Source organism: Heterodontus francisci, chromosome 17, assembly GCF_036365525.1.
Source record: "Heterodontus francisci isolate sHetFra1 chromosome 17, sHetFra1.hap1, whole genome shotgun sequence".
NCBI classification, from domain to species: Eukaryota; Metazoa; Chordata; class Chondrichthyes; order Heterodontiformes; family Heterodontidae; genus Heterodontus; species Heterodontus francisci.
The window spans coordinates 89,379,511-89,399,522 of record NC_090387.1 but is presented as its reverse complement, the minus strand read 5'-3'; the positions used below and the strand labels follow the sequence as shown (position 1 = coordinate 89,399,522).

At 44.4% G+C, this 20,012-nt stretch overlaps 1 protein-coding gene across 1 annotated transcript; it reads right to left on the bottom strand.

Annotated features, from left to right (window-relative positions):
• Window positions 1-1,459: 1,459 nt before the first annotated feature.
• LOC137379260 (tyrosine-protein phosphatase non-receptor type substrate 1-like) lies at window positions 1,460-18,317 on the bottom strand. Its single transcript, XM_068049976.1, has 7 exons — window positions 18,263-18,317; window positions 17,455-17,775; window positions 15,405-15,716; window positions 13,260-13,370; window positions 11,966-12,009; window positions 6,170-6,283; window positions 1,460-5,490 (listed from the first exon to the last, which is right to left on the bottom strand). The coding sequence occupies exons 1-7, from the start codon at window positions 18,315-18,317 to the stop codon at window positions 5,323-5,325; spliced, it is 1,125 nt and encodes a 374-aa protein (XP_067906077.1). The 3' UTR covers window positions 1,460-5,322.
• Between the last annotated feature and the right edge of the window lie 1,695 nt (window positions 18,318-20,012).

Here is a 20,012-nt window from a genome sequence, read left to right as displayed (position 1 = left end):
CATTTAAGACAGAGATGAGGAGGAATTTCCTCTCTCAGAGGATCATTCTCTTTGGCATTCTCTCCCCCAGGGATCAGTGGAGGTTGGGTCATTGAATATGTTCAAGGCTGAGCTTTATAGATATTTAATTTACAAGTGAATAGGGGCCAGATAGGGAGTTAAGGCCACAATTGGATCAGCCTGGATTTAATTGAATGTGAACGCAGGTTTGAGGGACCAAAAGACCTATTTCTACGTATATTCCCTACGGCTTATGCTCAACAAGCGTACTTTGTATCTGTTTATGCTCATAAAAATCTGGAACTTTAAGCTTACAACAGCTGCAACATGAAGAGGTAACAGGAAGGAATCTGATATGCATTTATTTTACCAGCACATAATCTTACAATTGGATTTATTATATAATACAAATGAATAAAATATGAAAGACAACAGTCTATAACCACAGGGTAGGGACCCAGAAGAACCAAGACAGCATGGAGTGGGATTTTCCATCAGAAACTCTTTGTTCAGCATGATAGAGTCACCTACAAAAGGCTCGGAATGCATCCTGTCCACTGGACTGCTCACCGACTTTGGCCCAGTACTCAGCATCTATGCTCCAACACTTTGCTCCCCACCTGATGTTAAAGGCCAGTTCTACAAGGACCTCCAAAATGTCATTAGTAGCATCCATAATAACTAACATTTGATCCTGCTGGGGGACTTTAATGCCAGAATTGGGGCCGACTCAACTCATGCCCCTCCTGCCTCGGGCGCTATGGTATTGGAAGGATGAATGAGAATGGACAGAGACTGCTGGAACTGTGTACTGACAACAACCGCTGCATCACCAACTCGTTCTGTCACCAGCTTTCATGGCACATCCAAGGTCATGTCGTTGGCACCAGCTGGATCTCATCGTCACAAGGCGAGCCTCCATAAACAGTGTTCAAATCACACGCAGCTTCCACAGTGTGGACTGCAACACCGACCACTCCCTGGTGTGCAGCAAAGTTAAACTCAAACCAAAGAAGTTACATCACTCCAAGCAGAATGGCCGCCCGCGCATCAATACTAACAGAATTTCTTACCCACAGCTGTCACAAAAGTTTCTCAATTTGCTTGAAAAAGCCCTTCAAAACACTACTTCAGGGGATGCAGACACCAAGTGGGCCCACATCAGAGACGCCATCTATGACTCAGCAATGGGCACTTTTGACAAGCGTGAGAAGCAGAATACAGACTGGTTTCAATCTCACTTTGCAGAGATGTAACCAGTCATAGCCACCAAGAGCACTGCACTGCTGAACCACAAGAAAGGCCCCAATGAGTTAACTTTCTTTGTACTTAAAGCCGGGAGAAACACCACGCAAAGAACAGCCAGGCGCTGTGCAAATGACTACTGGCAACACCTATGCAGTCATATTCAGCTGGCCTTTGACACCGGAAACATTGGAGGAATGTATGACGGCATTAAGAGAGCTTTGGGCCAACCATAAAGAAGATCGCCCCCCCCCCCCCTCAAGTCTAAGTCAAGTGAAACGATCACTGACCCAAGCAAGCAAATGGACCACTCGGGGAGCACTACCTAGAACTGAACTCCATGGAAAATGATGTCACTGATATCGCCCTCAATGCAGCCCAGTCTCTGCCAGTCATGGACGAGCTGGACGAACAGCCACAAAATCAAAGCTCAGCAATGCCATCGATTCTCTAGCCAGCGGAAAAGCCCCTGAAAAGGACAGCATTACCCCTGAAATAATCAAGTGTGCCAAGCCTGCTATACTCTCAGCACTCCATGAACTGCTTTTTCTGTGCTTGGATGAGGGAGCAGTACCACAGGACATGCACAATGCCAATATCGTCACCCTCTATAAGAACATGGGTGATCGTGGTGAATGCAACAACTACCGTGGAATCTTCCTGTTCAGCACAATGGTGAAAGCCTTCGCTCGAGTCAATTTAAACAGACTCCAGAAGCTGGCTGAGCGTGTCGACTCTGAGGCTCAGTGTGGCTTTCGACCAGAGAGATCCACTATTGCTATGCTTTTCTCCCTTCGCTAGCTACAGGAGAAATGTTGTGAACAATGGATGCCCCTCGATGTTGCCTTCATAGATCTCTCCAAAACCTTTGATCTTGTCAGCAGACGTTGTCTCTTCAGACTACTAGGATGTCCACCAAAGCTATGAAGCATCATCAACTCGTTCCATGACAATATGAAAGGCATAATTCAGCATAACAGTGCACGATCAGACTCCTTTCCCACCCTGAGTGGTGTGAAGCAGGGCTGTGCTCGCACACCCAAATTGTTTGGGAACTTCTTCTCATTGCTGCCCACTCATGTGTTTAAGTCTTCAGAGGAAGGAATTTTCCTCCACACAAGATCAGATGGCGGGTTGTTCAACCTTGCCCATGTTAGGGCGAAGACCAAAGTATGGAATGTCATCATCAGGGAACTCCTCTTTGCTGACGATGCTGCATTAACATACCACATGGAAGAGTGTCTGCAGAGATTCATCGACGTGCTTGCGGTTGCCTGCAGCGAATTTGGCCTAATCATCAGTTTCAAGAAAACGAACATCATGGGACAGGACGTCAGAAATGCTCCATCCATCAGTATCGGTGACCACGCTCTGGAAGTGGTTCAGGATTTCACCTACCTAGGCTCAACCATTAGCAGCAGTCTGTCTCTCAATGCAGAAATCAACAAGCGTGTGGAAAACATGTCTGTTGCTATGTCTAGACTGGCCAAGAGGGTGTAGGAAAAGGGCGCACTAACACGGAACAGAAAAGACCGAATGTTTCAAGCCTGTGTCCTCAATACCTTGCTCTATGGCAGCGAGGCCTGGACAATGTATCTCAGCGACGTCTCAACGCATTCCATATTCACCGACTCCGCAGAATCCTTGACATCATGTGGCAGGACCGTATCTCCAACGTAGAAGTCCTCGAGGCAGCCAACTTCCCCAACATGTATGCACTACTGAGCCAGTGGTGCTTGAGATGGCTTGGCCATGTGAGCCGCATGGAGGATGGCAGGATCCCCAAGGATGCAATGTACAGCGAGCTCGTCACTGCTATCAGACCCACCAGCCATCCATGTCTCTGCTTTAAAGATCTTTGGAAACACTTCATGAAGTCTTGTGTCATTGACCACAAGTCGTCGGAGCCAGTTGCCAGTGGTCGCCAGAGCTGGCGGACAGCTGTAAAGGCAGGGTTCAAGAGTGGTGAGTCAAAGAGACTCAGCAGTTGGCAGGAAAAGAGACATCAGTGTAAGGAGAGAGCCAACTGTGTAACAGCCCCGACAGCCAACTTTACCTGCAACGCCTGTGGAAGAGTCTGTCACTCTAGAATTGGCCATTAGAGCTACTCCAGGCGCTGCTCCAGAAACCACTGACCACCTCTAGGTGCTTACCCATTGTCTGTCGAGACAAGGAGGCCAAAAGGAAGGAAAGGAAAAAGGAAGGAAAATAAGAAAGACAACAGTCTATAACCACATTCAATCATGTTATTTTTTTTTCAAACCTGGACATTAACACTGGAATGAAAATAATACACGGAAATTAGGTTACAGCTCGATGTTTGGCAGCAACAGTGGCGTAGTGGTTAGCACCGCTGCCTCACAGTTCGAGGAACCCAGGTTCAATTCTGGGTAGTGCCTGTGCGGAGTTTGCAAGTTCCTCCTGTGGCCGCGTGGGTTTTCGCTAGGTGTACCGGTTTCCTCCCACAGCCAAAGACTGACAGGTGATCGATAAATTGGCTTTTATAAATTGTCCCCAGTGGAGGTAGGTGGTCGGGAATATGGGATCACTGTCGGGTCAGTGTGAAATGGGTGGTTGTTGGTCAGCAAAGACTCGGTGGGCCGAAGGGCCTGTTTCAGTGGTGCATCTCAAAATATCAAAGTCAAGGACTGGCAAAAAAAAAATTGCCCACTGAAGCTCTTCATCCCAATACCACAATTCTCCCATTCAAGAATCAGGAGTGGCGCAGTGGTTAGCACCGCTGCCTCACAGTTCTAGGAACCCAGGTTCAATTCTGGGTACTGCTAGTGGTCGCCAGTTTCTCTAAAAAAAAAATCCTGACACATTTACAATGTACTAAACAGTTTAGATTCTGCAGGCTCTTTTGAAGAATTATTGCAACTTCTGAGTAACAACAAACAACTTTAAAATACCTGTTTTTAAGGGAACTAGCTTTTCTTCTATTGTGATGTTTTGCCCTCTGGCACTATTTCCTGGATTTACTTTTCAATTCTGCGTTCACCTATATGCAGAATATTAAATAGCACTGTTCAAATGAATGCGAAATTGAAGAGCAAATCCAGAAATCCAGGACGTGTTGATGCAGCACTGTGGGATGCTGCACTGTCAACATCTGTACCCTCTTTGGGAAGAGGCATTAAATCAAATTCCCGTCTGGCCACTCATGGTAAAAGAACCCATGGTACTATTTGCAGAAGAAAAGCAAATTTCTCCTAGTGTCCTGGCCATAGTTATCCCTGAACCACCAACACTGAAACAGTTATCTAATCATCCATTTTAATTATTGTATGTGGGAACATGCTGTGTTGTTGCTGCCTGTCCCAATTGTCCTCCCTGATAATGGTGATTACCCTTGAAAAGCACTTCAGTGACCATGAAGTGGTTTCGGAGGAGCTGAATTCGCAGAAATTGTAATATAAATGTTGTTTCATTATTTGTTTCTTTATAGCTTATTCATTGTTCATTGCGACTAATTTTGTTTCACCCCAATGCAATCGCTAAAGCCAAAATTCAATATAAAAGATAATCAAACGGAACGCAAAACCTGTGACCTATCCCTTACCGTCCGTTTTGCACTACCGTCCAAGTCGAATTTATACCCCGGAAAATTATATCCCCGTTTCTATTAATTTTCAAATAACTCGGTTATTGGTACCTGACCGATCACAGTGCTCTGATTTAGGGTTTATTTGTCAATCGGGAAACAACTGTAAACCCAACCCTTTCAAAAGATGCGTAAAATTCAAACACCATTGACAGTAAATACTAAATACAACTGTGAAGCCGAATCAGTTCACTGGCCTTGGACGTTTGGGACCTGTTGGAGCATAATTTGACCATCGTGTCAGTGAATTTCTACAATCTATTTCATTCGCAACGTCTTAATTAAAGTGAAGGAGACAATCATACAGGAGCGACTGCTTCTAAATACTTATTAATTATCGACTGCTATTAAACTGGCAATCTCCACCCTTCCCCTCAAATCGTTGTTATTAATTTCTCATGTTGTTGTTCGGATAATGTTGCTGCAGTTAGATCTACACACATAAAAAACGGATTCCGCATTGGACGCAAATATCACGTGGCTTTCGGTTCGGTGTAAATCACGTCTGCTCTTTGTTTTTCAATCCGTAGCTGAGCATACTCCGTGCTCTTATCCTTATAATTAGGCTTTGCTGTTTTCTTTGACCCTGCCATAGATACAGCAGCGTAAGTCAGCTTATTATCAGGTGTCCTTTGCTTGGTCTGTGAAATCAATATTTGGGAATATAATTAGTTCGATATGTTAACGGCAATGTAAAGTTAGGCTCTGGAATTCAAATTGAAAAACAATGAAAAAACTTGCATTTATATAACGCCTTTCGCGACCTCAAGACACCCCCAAAGCATTTTAACAGCCAAAGAAATAGTTTTTGAAGTGCAGTAACTGTTGTACTGTAGGAAACATGGCTGCCGATTTTCTCACAGCAAGCTCCCGCGGACAGTATGTTAGTCAGCAGATAATCTGTTCTGGTGATGTTGATTGAAGAATAATTATTGACTCGGACACTAGGGATAACTCCCTGCTTTTCTTCGAAATAGTGTCAAGGGATTCGCCTAACAAAGAAACCGAGGCCTCAGTCCAAGGTCTCATTCGACAGACGGCACCCCCAACAAAGTAGATTTCCCTCAGTACTGCACAGGAATGTCAACGAATATTTTGTGCTCAACTCTCCAGGATGCGACGATGAACCCACAACCTTGTGAATTAGATGTCAAGTTGCGACCAGCTGAGCTATAGCTGACATAACGACCATTGCCAAAGCTTGGCAGAATTAATGTTAAGTACAACAGCACTATAAAAGCACTATTAAAGCATTTCTTACGCTTCACCGTTTTACTTCTTAATTACAGGCATTCCGTGTCTCTTTGTTCGGCTACTCACCCCTACCTGGACATGCGCTGTCCTTTCTTGATGCTTTGGTCTTGGAGTTTTCAAGGGATTCATTATCTCGAGTTCAGCATAAGGCGCCATCACATCGGCTGTGCCCTGCATGGTCTGAAGGACAAACATATATATCTTGTTATGTTGTCAGATAAATTCGGTTGGGCTCTCCGTGTGCAGAACGACGCGAGCAGGGACGGAAACTGCAACTCCATAGTCAATCCATTAACTGAATGGATGCGATATCAGTCACTGTTGCCCTGTGTCTGCCTGCGCCATCAGTGCCCAGCAGGCGGAATGAGTCTTATTTACAAAAATAAGCAGTTTGTGGGACAGTGAAAAGGGGGTCTGGTCTTTACCGACTCGGCTTTAAGCAACGTTAGCGCTGAGCGCAGAATGGAAACTCCGGGGAAGGCGCTGCTGGCAACAGGACCCGATGTCTTTTCCCTCCATTGAAATGAATGTAAAGAAAATTCCTTGGGAAGTGTGATTCTACCAACCAGATGTATGTTTGTGTGCTCCCCACATGCATTTGTTGTTTCACGTCAAGCGGTATTTTGCCAAAATCTGTCTTCAAAACTCGACAGAGCTACAACCCGTCTCCTGATCTTACTTGGCTTCGTGATTACGAGAAACCCCGGAGAAATGGGGGAAATGGCTGAAAACGCTCTTTAAGTCGGTTCTCTGAGATTTCCGCGAATATTCCACTGAGGTTATGGAAATCCCATGAAATATCCAGGTGAAGAATATTAAGAAAAACGAAAGCTCAAAGTTCATCCCTGCAGTCCATTGACCTGACTCACTGCTTGAAATAACCTGCAGCTGTCAAGGTTTATATACTGGAAGCTACACATTTGTTGCAACAAAAATAGGAAAAATCATTTAGATCCTGTTATGAAATTGAGCGGAATTGGAAAATCTGTGTTGCAGTTAGAGAATGGATGGAATTGAATTAGCACAGGGTGATAGAGGGGAGTCTGGGACAACTGTAGTCAGGTCACTTTCATTGTTCAAACAAGTAAATAGAGAATAGAATTCTGCAAACAATTATTAGAACGTGGAACACAGGAGATTATTTGAAGTTGGCAGTCACCTCTGCGCTACACTTAGAATACTACGTTCAGTCTTTAATTCATCCAGAATATCAAAAAAAATTATATCTATACAATATGTATGCAATTATATATCTATATATTTTCCATCTATATCTATATCCACCTCTTTCTTTCAGTGTCAGGTAGACTTTGACGACTTAAATGTGGAGAAGAATTAGAACTCGTAATACAAATGGAAAATAAATAACAGACATATCTAAGGGAAAAGATTTGCTGAAAGATTCAGCTATGGTTGGAATGCCTCTCTTGATGTGTTGGAGCTTTTGTTCGCTTCTCGGCATCCATAATTTCATGCAGCAGACGGTATATGTGGGAAAACCTCGAGTAAATGCCAACACATTTCTGTCCATTGATTTCAATCTACGGGAAATGGAGGACAATAACGCACAATTTTCCGAGAAGGTTCTCAGTGCGTGCTCGTCCTCGCAGCCTGTGCAGCGAAGAAACAAATTCCACCCAATGATAATCTGATATGCCAATGAGGCCACTGAAAAGAATGCTGATTTCTTGTCACCTGTCTCCTCTTTTTTTTTCACATTACAGCAAATGCATCCGAAGTTCCGCTTCCGTGGTCTGTGCACACGCATGAACAATAAATAGCAAAACTTGTATCTTCAGCTCGTGACATTCTGCAGGATTTTGTATTAATTCTAGAGCTGTGGGCATCGCTGGCAAGGCCGGCACTTATTGTTTATCCCTGCCTGCCCTTAAAAGGTGATGGTGGGCATGTCAGGAGACTTCAGATGAAGGTTAAGAGTCAACCACGTTGATGTGGACTGGAGTAACGGACAGAGCGGTTAAGGATGACAGATGCCCTTCTCTGACAGATATTATTGAACCAGTTGGGGTTTCAGGGGAACACGACAAATTCATGGTCACTTTGGCTGTTACCACATTTTGCTTGTAGATTTTTGAAAACTGAATTGAAAATATCAAATTACTATGGCAGGATTTGAACTCTTATGTACTGGATTTAGTCAGATTTGGCAAATGGACATTGGATAGCCATCGAGTCATCGAGTCATTTACGGCACAGAAGGAGGCCATTCGGTCCATAGAGTCCATGCCGGCGCTCAACGGAGCTATGCATCAGTCCCACTGCAGGGGGCTCGATCTCAGTACCCTACAAGTCCATTTCCTTCTAGTGGCCATCCAACTTCCTCTTGAAGTCATTGATTGTCTCCACTTCCACCTCTCTTGTGGGCAGCGAGTTCCCGGTCCTCAGCACCCGCTGCATAAAAAAGTTGTTTCCTCATATTCTCCCTGCATCTCTTGCCCAATATTTTCAATTTGTTTCTCCTAGTCCTTGTACCATTTGTAATGGGAACAATATTTTCCTTGTCTAACTGAGAGAGTCATATAGTCACAGAGTTATACAGCACAGAAACCGGCCCTTCGGCCATGGTGTCCGTGCCAGCCATCAAGCACCTAACCATTCTACTCCCATTTTCCCCGTAGCCTTGTATGCTGTGGCGTTTTAAGTGCTCATCTAGAACTTATATAAGGCTTGTGATAATCCTGTACACTTTTATTAAATCTCTCCTCAATCTCCTTTGTTCTAAGGGGTTCAAATCCAGATTTTCCAAACCTATCCTTGTAATTAAAATCTCCCATCCCTGGAACCATTCCGGTAGATCTCCTCTGCACCATCTCAAGAACTTTCACGTCCTTACTGAAGTGTGGTAACCAGAACTGGACACAGCACTGCAGTTGGGCCTAACCAGAGCTTGAGAAAGGTTCCACATAATATCTCTGCTTTTGCACTCAATGCCTCTATTTATGAACTCCCAAAATTCAATATGCTTTACCAACCACTCTCTCAACATGTCCTGCCACCTTCATAGATCCATGCACATGCACCCCCAGTTCCTCAGTTCCTGCACACTCTTTAGAACTGTGCTGTTAAGCATATATTACCTTTCCCTATTCCTTCTGCCAAAATGCATCACCTCTTGCTTGGCAGTATTAAGTTCCATCTGACACCTTTCTGCCTACTTCTCTAGTCCATCTACATCCGGTTGTAGGTGATTCATGTCATGCTCACTGTTTGCTGCTTCTCCACGTTTGGTGCCATCAGCAATTTTGAGATTCTACTCTGTATTCCAAGATCCAAGTCATTTCTATATAGCAATAAACAGTGGTCCCATCACAGGACCTTGGGGAACATCACTGTCTAGCATCTCCCAGTACGAAAAGCAACTATTTAATACAACTCACCGTTTTTGCCTTTAAGCTAATTTCTATTATCCAATTGTACACTGAACCTCCTATTCCACGAGCCTCAATTTTGTTTACCAGCCTTTTATGTGGCACTTTATCACGTACTTTCTTAAAATCCATATAAATAACTTCCATCCCATTCCCTTCATCAACCTTCTCTGTTTTTTCATCAAAAAATACAACTGGAATAGTCAAGCATGATCTCCCTTTTACAAATCCATGCTGGCTATCCTTAAGTAATTCGAACCTCTCTAAGTGTCCGTTGATATTTTTCTAAAACTTTAACCAGCACTGATGTTAAATTAACTGGCCTGTAGTTGCTAGGACTGTCCTTCCACCTTTCTTGAATAAGAATGTCACATTTGCCACTATCGAATCCTCTGGTACCTCCCCTGTATCTTATTGTATCCAGGAGGTTAAAGCAATGTTTTGCGACTATTCATTACAGTGGATGATAAGTCAGCAAATGACAGTTATAATTCACGTGCCTCGAATCTATTGAGAAAGATTGTTTCCATATCGAATCGTGGAATCATAGAATGGCTACAGCACAGAGTAGGTCATTCGGCCCATCGTGTCCGTGACGGATCTCTGCAAGGGCAGCTCACCTATCCCTGCTTCCCTGCCTTTTCCATGTAACCCTGCACTTCTTGTTTCTCTTCAGATGGTTATGCAGCTTTCTTCTGAAGGCCTCAACTGAATCAGCCACCACCACACCCCCGGGCAGTACATTCCAACTCCGAACCACTCGCTGTCACTTTTGCGTTTTTTTCTGCCAATCGCCTTAAATCGGTGTCCTCTGATTCTTGATCTTCAGCCAACGGGAACAGTTTCTCCTTATCTATTCTGTCCAGACGCCTCATGAGTTTAAACTCCTATATCAAATTTCCTCTTCGTCTTCTCTTCTCCCAGAGAACAGACCCAGCTTCTTTATCTGATCTACGTAACTGAAGTTCCTCACCCCGGAACCATTCTCGTGATTTTTCTGCACCATCTCCAATGCCTTCATATCCTTCCGAAAGTGTCGTGCCCAGAACTTGACACTTTACTTCAGTTGATGCCGCACCAGTGTTTTATACAGGTTTATCATAACTTCCTTGTGTTTGTACTCTATGCCCCTATTTATGAAGCCCAGGATCTCATATGATTTATTAACCGATTTCTCAACCTGCCCTGCAACTTCCATGATTTGTGCTTGCACCCCCAGGTTCCTCTGAGCCTGCACCCATTTTAGAATTGTAACATTTAATTTATATTGTCTTCCCTCGTTCTTCCTACCAAAACAAATCACTTCACAATTTCTGCATTTAATTTTATCTGCCACTTGTCCACCCATTCCATCAGTTTGCCTGTGTCCTCTTGAAGTTTATCACTATCCTCCTCACAGTTCACAATGCTTCCATGTTTTGTGACACCGAAAATTTTGAAATTGTGTCTTGTACAACCAGGTCTAACTCTGTAATATGTGTCAAGAAAAGCAGAGGTCCCAACACCAACCCCTGGGAATCCAGTCTTTCTCCAGTCCAAAAAAAACTGTTCACCGCTATTCTCTGCTTTCTGTCACTCAGCTATTTTCGTATCCATGTTGCTACTGTCCCATTTATTCCATGGATCTAACTTTCTTGACAAGCCTGTTATGTGGCACTATATCAAAGGCCTTTTGGAAGTCCATGTACAGCACGTCAGTGGCATTACCCTCATCAACCTTGCCTGTTACCTTATCAAAAACAAAACCTCAGCCAAGTTAGCTATACACGCTTTGCCCTTAACAAATCCGTGCTGACTTTCCTTACTTACTCCACATTTGTCTAAGTCACTATTAATTTTGCCCTGAATCATCGTTTCTAAAAGCATTCCTGCTGCCGAAGTTGCACTGGCCTGCAGTTGCTGGACTTGTCCTGACATACATTTTTGAACGATAGTGTAACATTTCCTATTCTCCAGTCCCCTGGCACCACAACTATATCGAAGGAGGATTAGAAGATTATAGCCAATGCATCTGCAATTTCTATCCTTACATATCATTGGATGCATCTCATCCCGACCTGATGACTTATCAACTTTAATTACAGCCAATTGATCTATACTTCCTCTTTGTCCATTTTAGCCCATCCAGTGTCTCAACTACCTCCCTTTCACTCTGACTTTGGCAGCATCTTCTTCCTCGCTAAAGACCGATGCAAAGTACACATTTCGTACCTCAGGGATGCCCTCTGCTTCCATGCGTAAATTCCCTTTTAGGACCCTAATCGACCCCACTCGTCCTTTTTACCAGTCCTTTACTGGTTATGTGCTTATAGGAGATTGTCTGTTGCATAAGCACTGAATTCAACCTGTGCTATTTTGTCTGAATTTGTACAGTAGGAAATGAAACGCGCAAATTATTGCATTAAATACAGTACAACATTGTTACATTTATATTTACATTTGAAATACATTAGTACGAATTATGAAAACCTACCTGCTGTTCGGGAGAGTTGGATCTTTCACCATCGTTCTTCCCTCCTGGTAATGAATGAAGTTTAAGACTTTATCTTTAACATTTACTCGGCTTAGAAAGATACATCTGGTAGATTCAATGTAAATTATATGACCTAGATATCACATTTGTTGTTCAGAATTGCTTGGTTTCTGATCACATTTGACAATAGGAGCAAGATTGTTCAAATACCAGTGAAATAGTGAGAGTCTGATTGAAAAATCGCATGGACACAGCATAAATTTTTATGTTCATTACCAGAATGGCGTTAAATCACAGAGGAGATTTTTCAATAAAGCACCCAAAAGTCTGAGCGCTGAATTTCGTGGAAACGGCAACGGTCCTGACGCTGGGCCTAAGAGGGGAACCTCGGTTTAGACCTTTGAGGACCCTCTCCCCCAACACCCCCCCACCCCCCTCACCCGTCTCTATTTGATGACAGTCGGGCAAGTAACTGCCTGGGCTTTGGTTTCGGTCATTTTCATTTGGGATCCCACCCCAAAGAACTATCAGCCAATCAAACGGCTAGCGGATCAGTGGCCACTGGGAGCGGTGACCATTGCTGGTACTACAAGTGGACGTTCACTGGGGCCCCATACCCTCGTAAAAGTGGCGGGGTCACCAGGTCTAGTCCGGCAGGCCCTGCCGAGGGGGAGGGAGGACGTAGGTCATTGAGGATGAGAGGGGCTGTTCATGGAGGGGTGGCCTTTGCCATCGGGGTCCCTCTGTGGGTCACAGATCGCCCACAGAGGAGTCCCCATCCCCGCCCCAAGACTGCTGGGCATCACCTTGTTGAACTTGGATCTTCCCACGTCGAGACACCCCACCTCTCGTCGAATGCCAGCGGCGATGGGAAGAGGCCCTTAATTGGCTATTACTTCGCCACTTAATGGCCTCAATTAGCCTTTGGGTGAGAAAGCCTTTCGCATCCCGGAACAAACGCATGGCGACGAGAAGGTGCAGGGCAGTCCATCCGCGGCCTTCCTTTGATATTTTATGGCCTACCTTCTCCGTTCCGGTCACTAGCGAGCACATAGAAATCCACCCCGAATCTCTTGTCAGTGACTGAAGACCTTCGAAAATTCGACTCCATTTCAGAAATGTGAATGTACCCCTATACTGGTACCCTGGAGTGCCTGGGTAGGGTCCCATATATTTTAAACCCCAGGAGAACGTTTGTGTTCAGCAATCACCTGTGTTCCTGTGGGACAGGCTAACTAATGTCGCTTTGAAACTTGTGCTAACTTTAATAAAAGAAAACTGAATTATTTCTTACCATTGTTTTTCTTTGCCACACATCGCTTGGCAATAATGAGACCTATCACCAATAATACCACCACGCCCCCTGCAGATGCAGAAACCAGCAAGTAACAGTTGTTTTCTCCACCTGAAAGATGTACATTAAATATATAAATCCGAACCTGTATGCTGTTCAATTCAATATGACAATACCCTGAAAGATAGAGAATTCGAAATCTTTTCAGTCAGTTATTGCAGTTGACATCAGCCATGGATTAATTGGTAGCACTCTTGCCTCTGAGTCATAAGGTTCTGGGTCCAAGTTCTACTTTAGGGCTTGAGCACAAAAGTTAAGGCTGACACTCCAACGTAGTACTGAGGGAATGCTGCACTGCTGCACTGTTGGAGGTGCTGATTTACAGATGTGATATTAAATCAAGCCCCTATCTGCCTTCTCAAGGGGATATAAAAATGGCCATTGTACTATTTCAAAGAAGAGCAGGGCAGTTATCCTTGGTGTGCTCGCCAATATGTATCCCTCAATCAAAATCACAAAACCAATTATCTGGTCATTATCACATTGCTGTTTGTAGGAACTTGCTGTATGCAAATTGGCTATCGCGTTTTCTACATTACAACAGTGAAAATACTTCAGAAGTACTTCATTGGCTGTAAAGCACTTTGAGATGTCCAGTGGTCGTGAAAATCGTTACATAAATGCAAATCTTTTTGTTTTAATCATTTAGTATTAAGGTGCGATATTATTAAACAAACGAATGTTGAGCTATGACATATTGGATTTAATGCACCATGGTACCTTGGGTATGCAATTTGCTAAGTGATAGGTGACAGAGAGTGGATTTTTGACAGGAGAGAAATATGCAGTGGGATTCCCTCAGGGATCAGTATCAGGACTAATACTTTACCTGATATGCATAAATGGCTGGGACGTGATATAGGGAGTACAATTTGAAGGTTGTTAATGAGGCAAAATTGGTAACGTAGTAAATGGTGAGAAAGGAAGTAGCAGACATTGGAAGAAAATACAGTGAGGAAATGGGCAGACGAATTTTAGTTTAGTTTAGAGATACAGCACTGAAACAGGCCCTTCGGCCCACCGAGTCTGTGCTGACCATCAACCACCCATTTATACTAATCCTACACTAATCCCATATTCCTACCACATCCCCACCTGTACCTATCAACCTGCAAGTCTTTGGCATGTGGGAGGAAACTGGAGAAAACCCACGCAGACACAGGGAGAACTTGCAAACTCCACACAGGCAGTACCCGGAATTGAACTCGGGTCGCTGGAGCTGTGAGGTTGCGGTGCTAACCACTGCGCCACTGTGCGTTGCTTTCCCTGTTGCGCGAATGGTAGGTGCAATTCAATGTGGATAAGTCTGAAGTGTGCACTTTGGGTGAAATAATGAGAGGTAGTAAAATGGAAATGGTGCGATTTTGAGGGGTATACTAAATCAGGAGAAGATAGGGGTGCATATTTACACATCTTTGAAGGTAGCACAGCAAGTTAATAAGTCGGTTAAGGAAGCTTGTGCGGTAATTAGTTTTGTGAATCGAGGCATTGGATACAAAAACATGGAAGCCATGCTAAAGTTTACACATCTTTGGTTAGTTCTCAGTTAGATTATTGTGCACAATGCTGGGCACCGCATTTTCAAAGAATGTCAAGGTCTTGCAGAGAATTCAGGCGAGATTTACCGGCTCGAACAGGGAGGAGGGCCTTCAGCTACTTGGAGATATTGGCGAAGCTAGGATTGCTCTCATTAAAACACAGAAAATTAAAGGGATATCTAAGAGAAATATTCAAAATTATGAAGGCTTTTAGTGAATCAAGTAGAAAGAAACATTCTTCTGAAGAAATGGGTCGATAGCCGGCAGTCATAGGTTTAAATCTATTGGCAAAAAGACTAGAGAGGTTTTGAGGGGAATTCTTTTCTCATGGGGGTTGTTGAGATGCAGAATACACGAGCTGAAAGATTGTTGGAAGCAATTTAGACAGGAATTTTCAAAAGACAATTGGACATGTTGCTTAAAGTTGTCTAATTTGCAGTTATGGGGACTAAACTGGACAGCTCTTTCAAAGAGGCCGCACAGACACGCTGGGCCAAATGACCTCTTTCGATGCCGACGATTCTCCGAATTTTATCTGAAATCTCACCTGTGCTGTGATAGGTGACAATGTAAGTGGCAATGGCTGCATTTTGGAGGCTACTGTGAGAGACCAGGCAGATATAAACAGTTCCGGGCGGGACAAACTGCGTCTCTTGCAAGCGGCTGGAGGCTTCATATAGTCCGTCGGTGTTGGGTTCAATATCGTTACTTATCCCTGTTGTAGTTTTGTTGCCATCCTTATACCAAGTGAAGCTGATACTCTCTGGATAAAAGGGAGATGTCACGCACACAACAGTCAGAGAAACAGATGAATCCTTCTCAGGTTGCTGAGAGTTAATTTTCAGTGGAGTTGGTGGAGCTAAAAAATAATGAAGGAAAATATCGTTAATGGGACATTAATCAAGGTTAACAACCCGACGTTTTGTTTCAGCCCATTTCGAACTTTACACTGGAGGATGTCGCGGGGGGTGGGGGGTGGTGGGTGGGGTGGCAGTGGAGGGTGCGGTGAGGGGATGAGTCTTTGTGGCACTGCATGGATGTTCACTTTGCGCTGTCAGTAGTAGAAATGGATTTTCACAAGTATCGCCATTATTTCGGCAGTAGTTGCAATGTTACCGCCGGGCAAAAAAAAAAACGGATGAAAGCGAGTGGGTCGTCCGTTTTCCAGCCCTCCCAATTTTCTATTCAAATGGGAAAGAAAATTGAGCGTGATGTAATTTGCGTTGCATTCCCTGTTTCGCGGCACCGCTGCCGACCCGGTTGAACATAAGAACTGATGAGAAAATATAATTTACCAAACTAGAGGGACATTGGCACCAAGGTCCAGGATGATACATTATTTACAGGAGGTGAAAATCATTAAGAAAAATTGGACCGGAGGCTCAATCTACAGAATGTGAAATTTAGCTGTTAGTAATATGCCCTTTCAAAGATACTTTTTAAAATTCATTCATGCGACGTGGGAGTCGCTGGCCAGGCCAGCATTTATTGCCCATCCCTAATTGCCCTTGCGAAGTTGGTGGTGAGCTGCCTTCTTGAACCGCTGCAGTCCATTTGGGGTAGGTATACCCACTGTGCTGTTAGGAAGGGAATTCCAGGATTTTGACTCAGCGACAGTGAAGGAACAGCGATATAGTCCCAAATCAGGATTATGTGTGACTTGGAGGGGAACTTGCAGGTGATGGTGTTCCCATGCATTTGCTGCCCTTGTCCTTCTAGATGGTAGAGGTCACGGGTTTGGAAGGTGCTGTCAAAGGAGCCTTGGTGCACTACTGCAGTGCATCTTGTAGATGGTACACACTGCTGCCACTGTGCGTCAGTGGTGGAGGGAATGAATGTTTGTAGATGGGGTGCCAATCAAGCGGGCTGCTTTGTCCTGGATGGTGTCGAGCTTCTTGAGTGTTGTCGGAACTGCACCCGTCCAGGCAAGTGTAGAGCATTCCATCACACTCCTGACTTGTGCCCTGTCAATGGTGCACAGGCTTTGGGGAGCGTGGAGGTGAGTTACTCACCTCAGGATTCTTAGCCTCTGACCTGCTCTTGCAGCCACGGTATTTATATGGCTACTCCAGTTCAGTTTCTGGTCAATGGTTTCCCCTAGGATGTTGATAGTGGGGATTCAGCGATGGTAATGCCTTTGAATGACAATCCTGACATATAGATGATTAAATTAGAGCTACGGAAATCTGAATCCAGATAGAAACAGTCAGTCCCTCGTAACGGAGACAATATATATCTCAAATAGGGCAATATCTGTGCTCAGAGCGGCAGATCGCGCTGGCATCTCACACTGTCGAGATACACAACTCCGTAAATGATACTGCAGTTTTAACTTCAATCATTTTCTGTATAACGTTTCCTGTGTATTTTGGAAACCAAGCAACTAAGAGATAATGCTTGTCTTGATCAATATTGCTGAAATGTTGTGAAGCATATCAACAATAATTGCAGCCGTGACACGTGCAATTTGAATGTATGCATGCTAAAATAATGGAATTTAATTTGCGATGTGAATCCTTCGAAGTACGGTCAAGAAATGTTCCGAATTGTGAAATATTACAGTTACAGGGATGTCAGTCGTTTTTTTTCATACGTACCCGTTACAACTAAATTGGATCCCGTTCCGTTTCCAACTATTTTGCCTCGATGAGCGACAGTGCAATAGTATGCTCCTGCGTCTTGTACACTCACATTGATTATCCAAAGAACGCCGCTGATTCCAGTCTTAAAGCTAATTAATTTTCTGTCATCCTGTCCTGTGATTAGATATTGATTATCACCCTCCTTCCACCAGTAGACATTCACAGGTGGGCCGTCTTCAAAGATGGGAAGCGTGCAGCGAAAGGAAACATTTCTTCCCAGGTTTATGCTCGTACTCTCAGGGTACTGATTCACTTTGACTGACGTTTCGCCGCAAGCTATCGGAAAATATGCTAATAAAATAGTATTACAGAAGAAAAAGCGCGAGGGAATCAGGGAATATGTACAAAGGAAAATGAAACATGTTATATCAAAGGAAAGCTAAATAACTACCAGATTCAATGGGAAAGCACAGTGGCGCAGTGGTTAGCACCGCAGCCTCACAGCTCCAGCGACCCGGGTTCGATTCCGGGTACTGTGTGGAGTTTGTAAGTTCTCCCTGTGTTTTCGTGGGTTTCCTCCGGGTGCTCCGGTTTCCTCCCACATGCCAAAGACTTGCAGGTTGATAGGTAAATTGGCCATTATAGATTGCCCCTAGTATAGGTAGGTGGTAGGGAAATATCGCGACAGGTGGGGATGTGGCAGGAATATGGGATTAGTGGAGGATTAGTATAAATGGGTGGTTGATGGTCGGCACAGTGGGCCGAAGGGCCGGTTTCAGTGTTGTATCACTAAACTAAACTATGGTATGGAGGGAACTGTTACCTGTGAATACGATCCCCAAAACGGAGAGGCACTGAAGTACAACACTCGCGAACATTCTGGATCACTCAAAGGACAGATCATGAAGTGGCTGATGGTTTGTAAGAACGCCGAAGGGTCGGAGTGCGACAAACGCCTCAAAGAAGCGTAACATCCTGTGTATGGGTTCAGAAAATATTTGGGTTGTCCCTTTGCTAAAACAGTTGTCAATCCGCCAGAAGAGGGCGCCGCTCGCAATATTTTTTATTCGTTCATGGGATGTGGGCATTGTTGGGAAGGTCAGCATTCATTACCATCCCTAATTGCCATTGAGAAGGTGGTGGTGGCATGTTCTTGAACCGCTGCTCTCCATCGTGCACGGGTACACCCACAGTTATATTAGGAAGGGAATTTAAGGGTTTTCATCCAGTAGCAGTGAAGGAACGATATCGTTCCAAGTCAGGATGGTGTGTGGTTTGGAGGGGAACGTGCAGGTGGTGGTGCTCCCATGCAACTGCTTCCCCTGTCTTTCTAAGTGGAAGAGGTCACTGATTTAAAAGGTGCTGTGGAAGGAGCCTTGGTGTGTTGCTGCAGTACATCTTGTATATATTACATACTGCTGCCACTGTGCATCAGTGCTGAAGGGAGTGAATGTTCAAGGTGGGATGCTGGTCGAGTGGGCAAATGTGTCCTGAATGGTTTCGAGCTTTTTGAATGTTGGAGGATCCGCACACATCCGGAAAAGTTTACAGTATTCCATCACACTTGGGCTTTGCAAATGGCGGACAGGCTTTTAGGAGTCAGCAGGTGAGTTACGCACCGCAGAATTTCCAGTCTCTGACCTGCTCTTGTAGCCATAGTATTTATATGGCTGTTCGAGTCCAGTTTCTGGTCAATGGTAACCCCCCAGGATGTTGATAATGGATGATTCAGCAATGATAATGCCGTTGAATGTGAAGGGGAGATGGTTAGATTCTCTCTTGTTGGACATGATCATTGTCTGTCACTAGTGTGATGTGAATGTTACTTGCCGCTTATCAGCCGAAGCCTGAATGTCATCCAGGTCTCACTGTGTATGGACATGGGCTGCTTTAGTATCTGAGGAGTCGTGAATGGTGCTGAACATTGTGCAACCATCAGCGAACATCCCCACTTCTTATGATTGAAGGAAGGGCATTGATGAAGCAGCTGAAGATGGTTGAGCCTAGGACACTACCTTGAGGAACTCCTGCAGTGATGTCCTGGAGCTGAGATGATTGGCCTCCAACAACCACAACCATCTTCCTTTGTGACAGGAGTAACTCCAACCAGTGGAGAGTTTTCCCCTTGATTCCCATTTACTTCAATTTTGTGCGGGATCGTTGATGCCATACTCAGTCAAATACTGCCTTAATGTCAAAGGCAGTCACTTTCACCTCCACCTTGAGATCGTTTGTTCATGTTTGGACCAGGGCTGTAACGAGGTCAGGAGCCGAGTAGCCCTGGTAGAACCCAATCTGAGCGTCAGTGAGTAAGTTATTGCTGTGTAAGTGCTGTTTGATAGCACTGTCAATGACACCTCGCATGACATTGCTGATGATCGAGAACAGGTTCGTGTGGCCGTAATTGCCTGTATTGGGTTTCTTCTGTTTTTTTGTGGATAGGACATACCTGGGCAATTTTCCACATTGTCGGGTAGATGCCACTTTTGTAGCTGTACTGGAAAATCTTGGCTACGGGCATGGCTAGCTCTGGAGCACAAGGCTTCAGTACTTTTGCCGGGATGTTGTCAGGA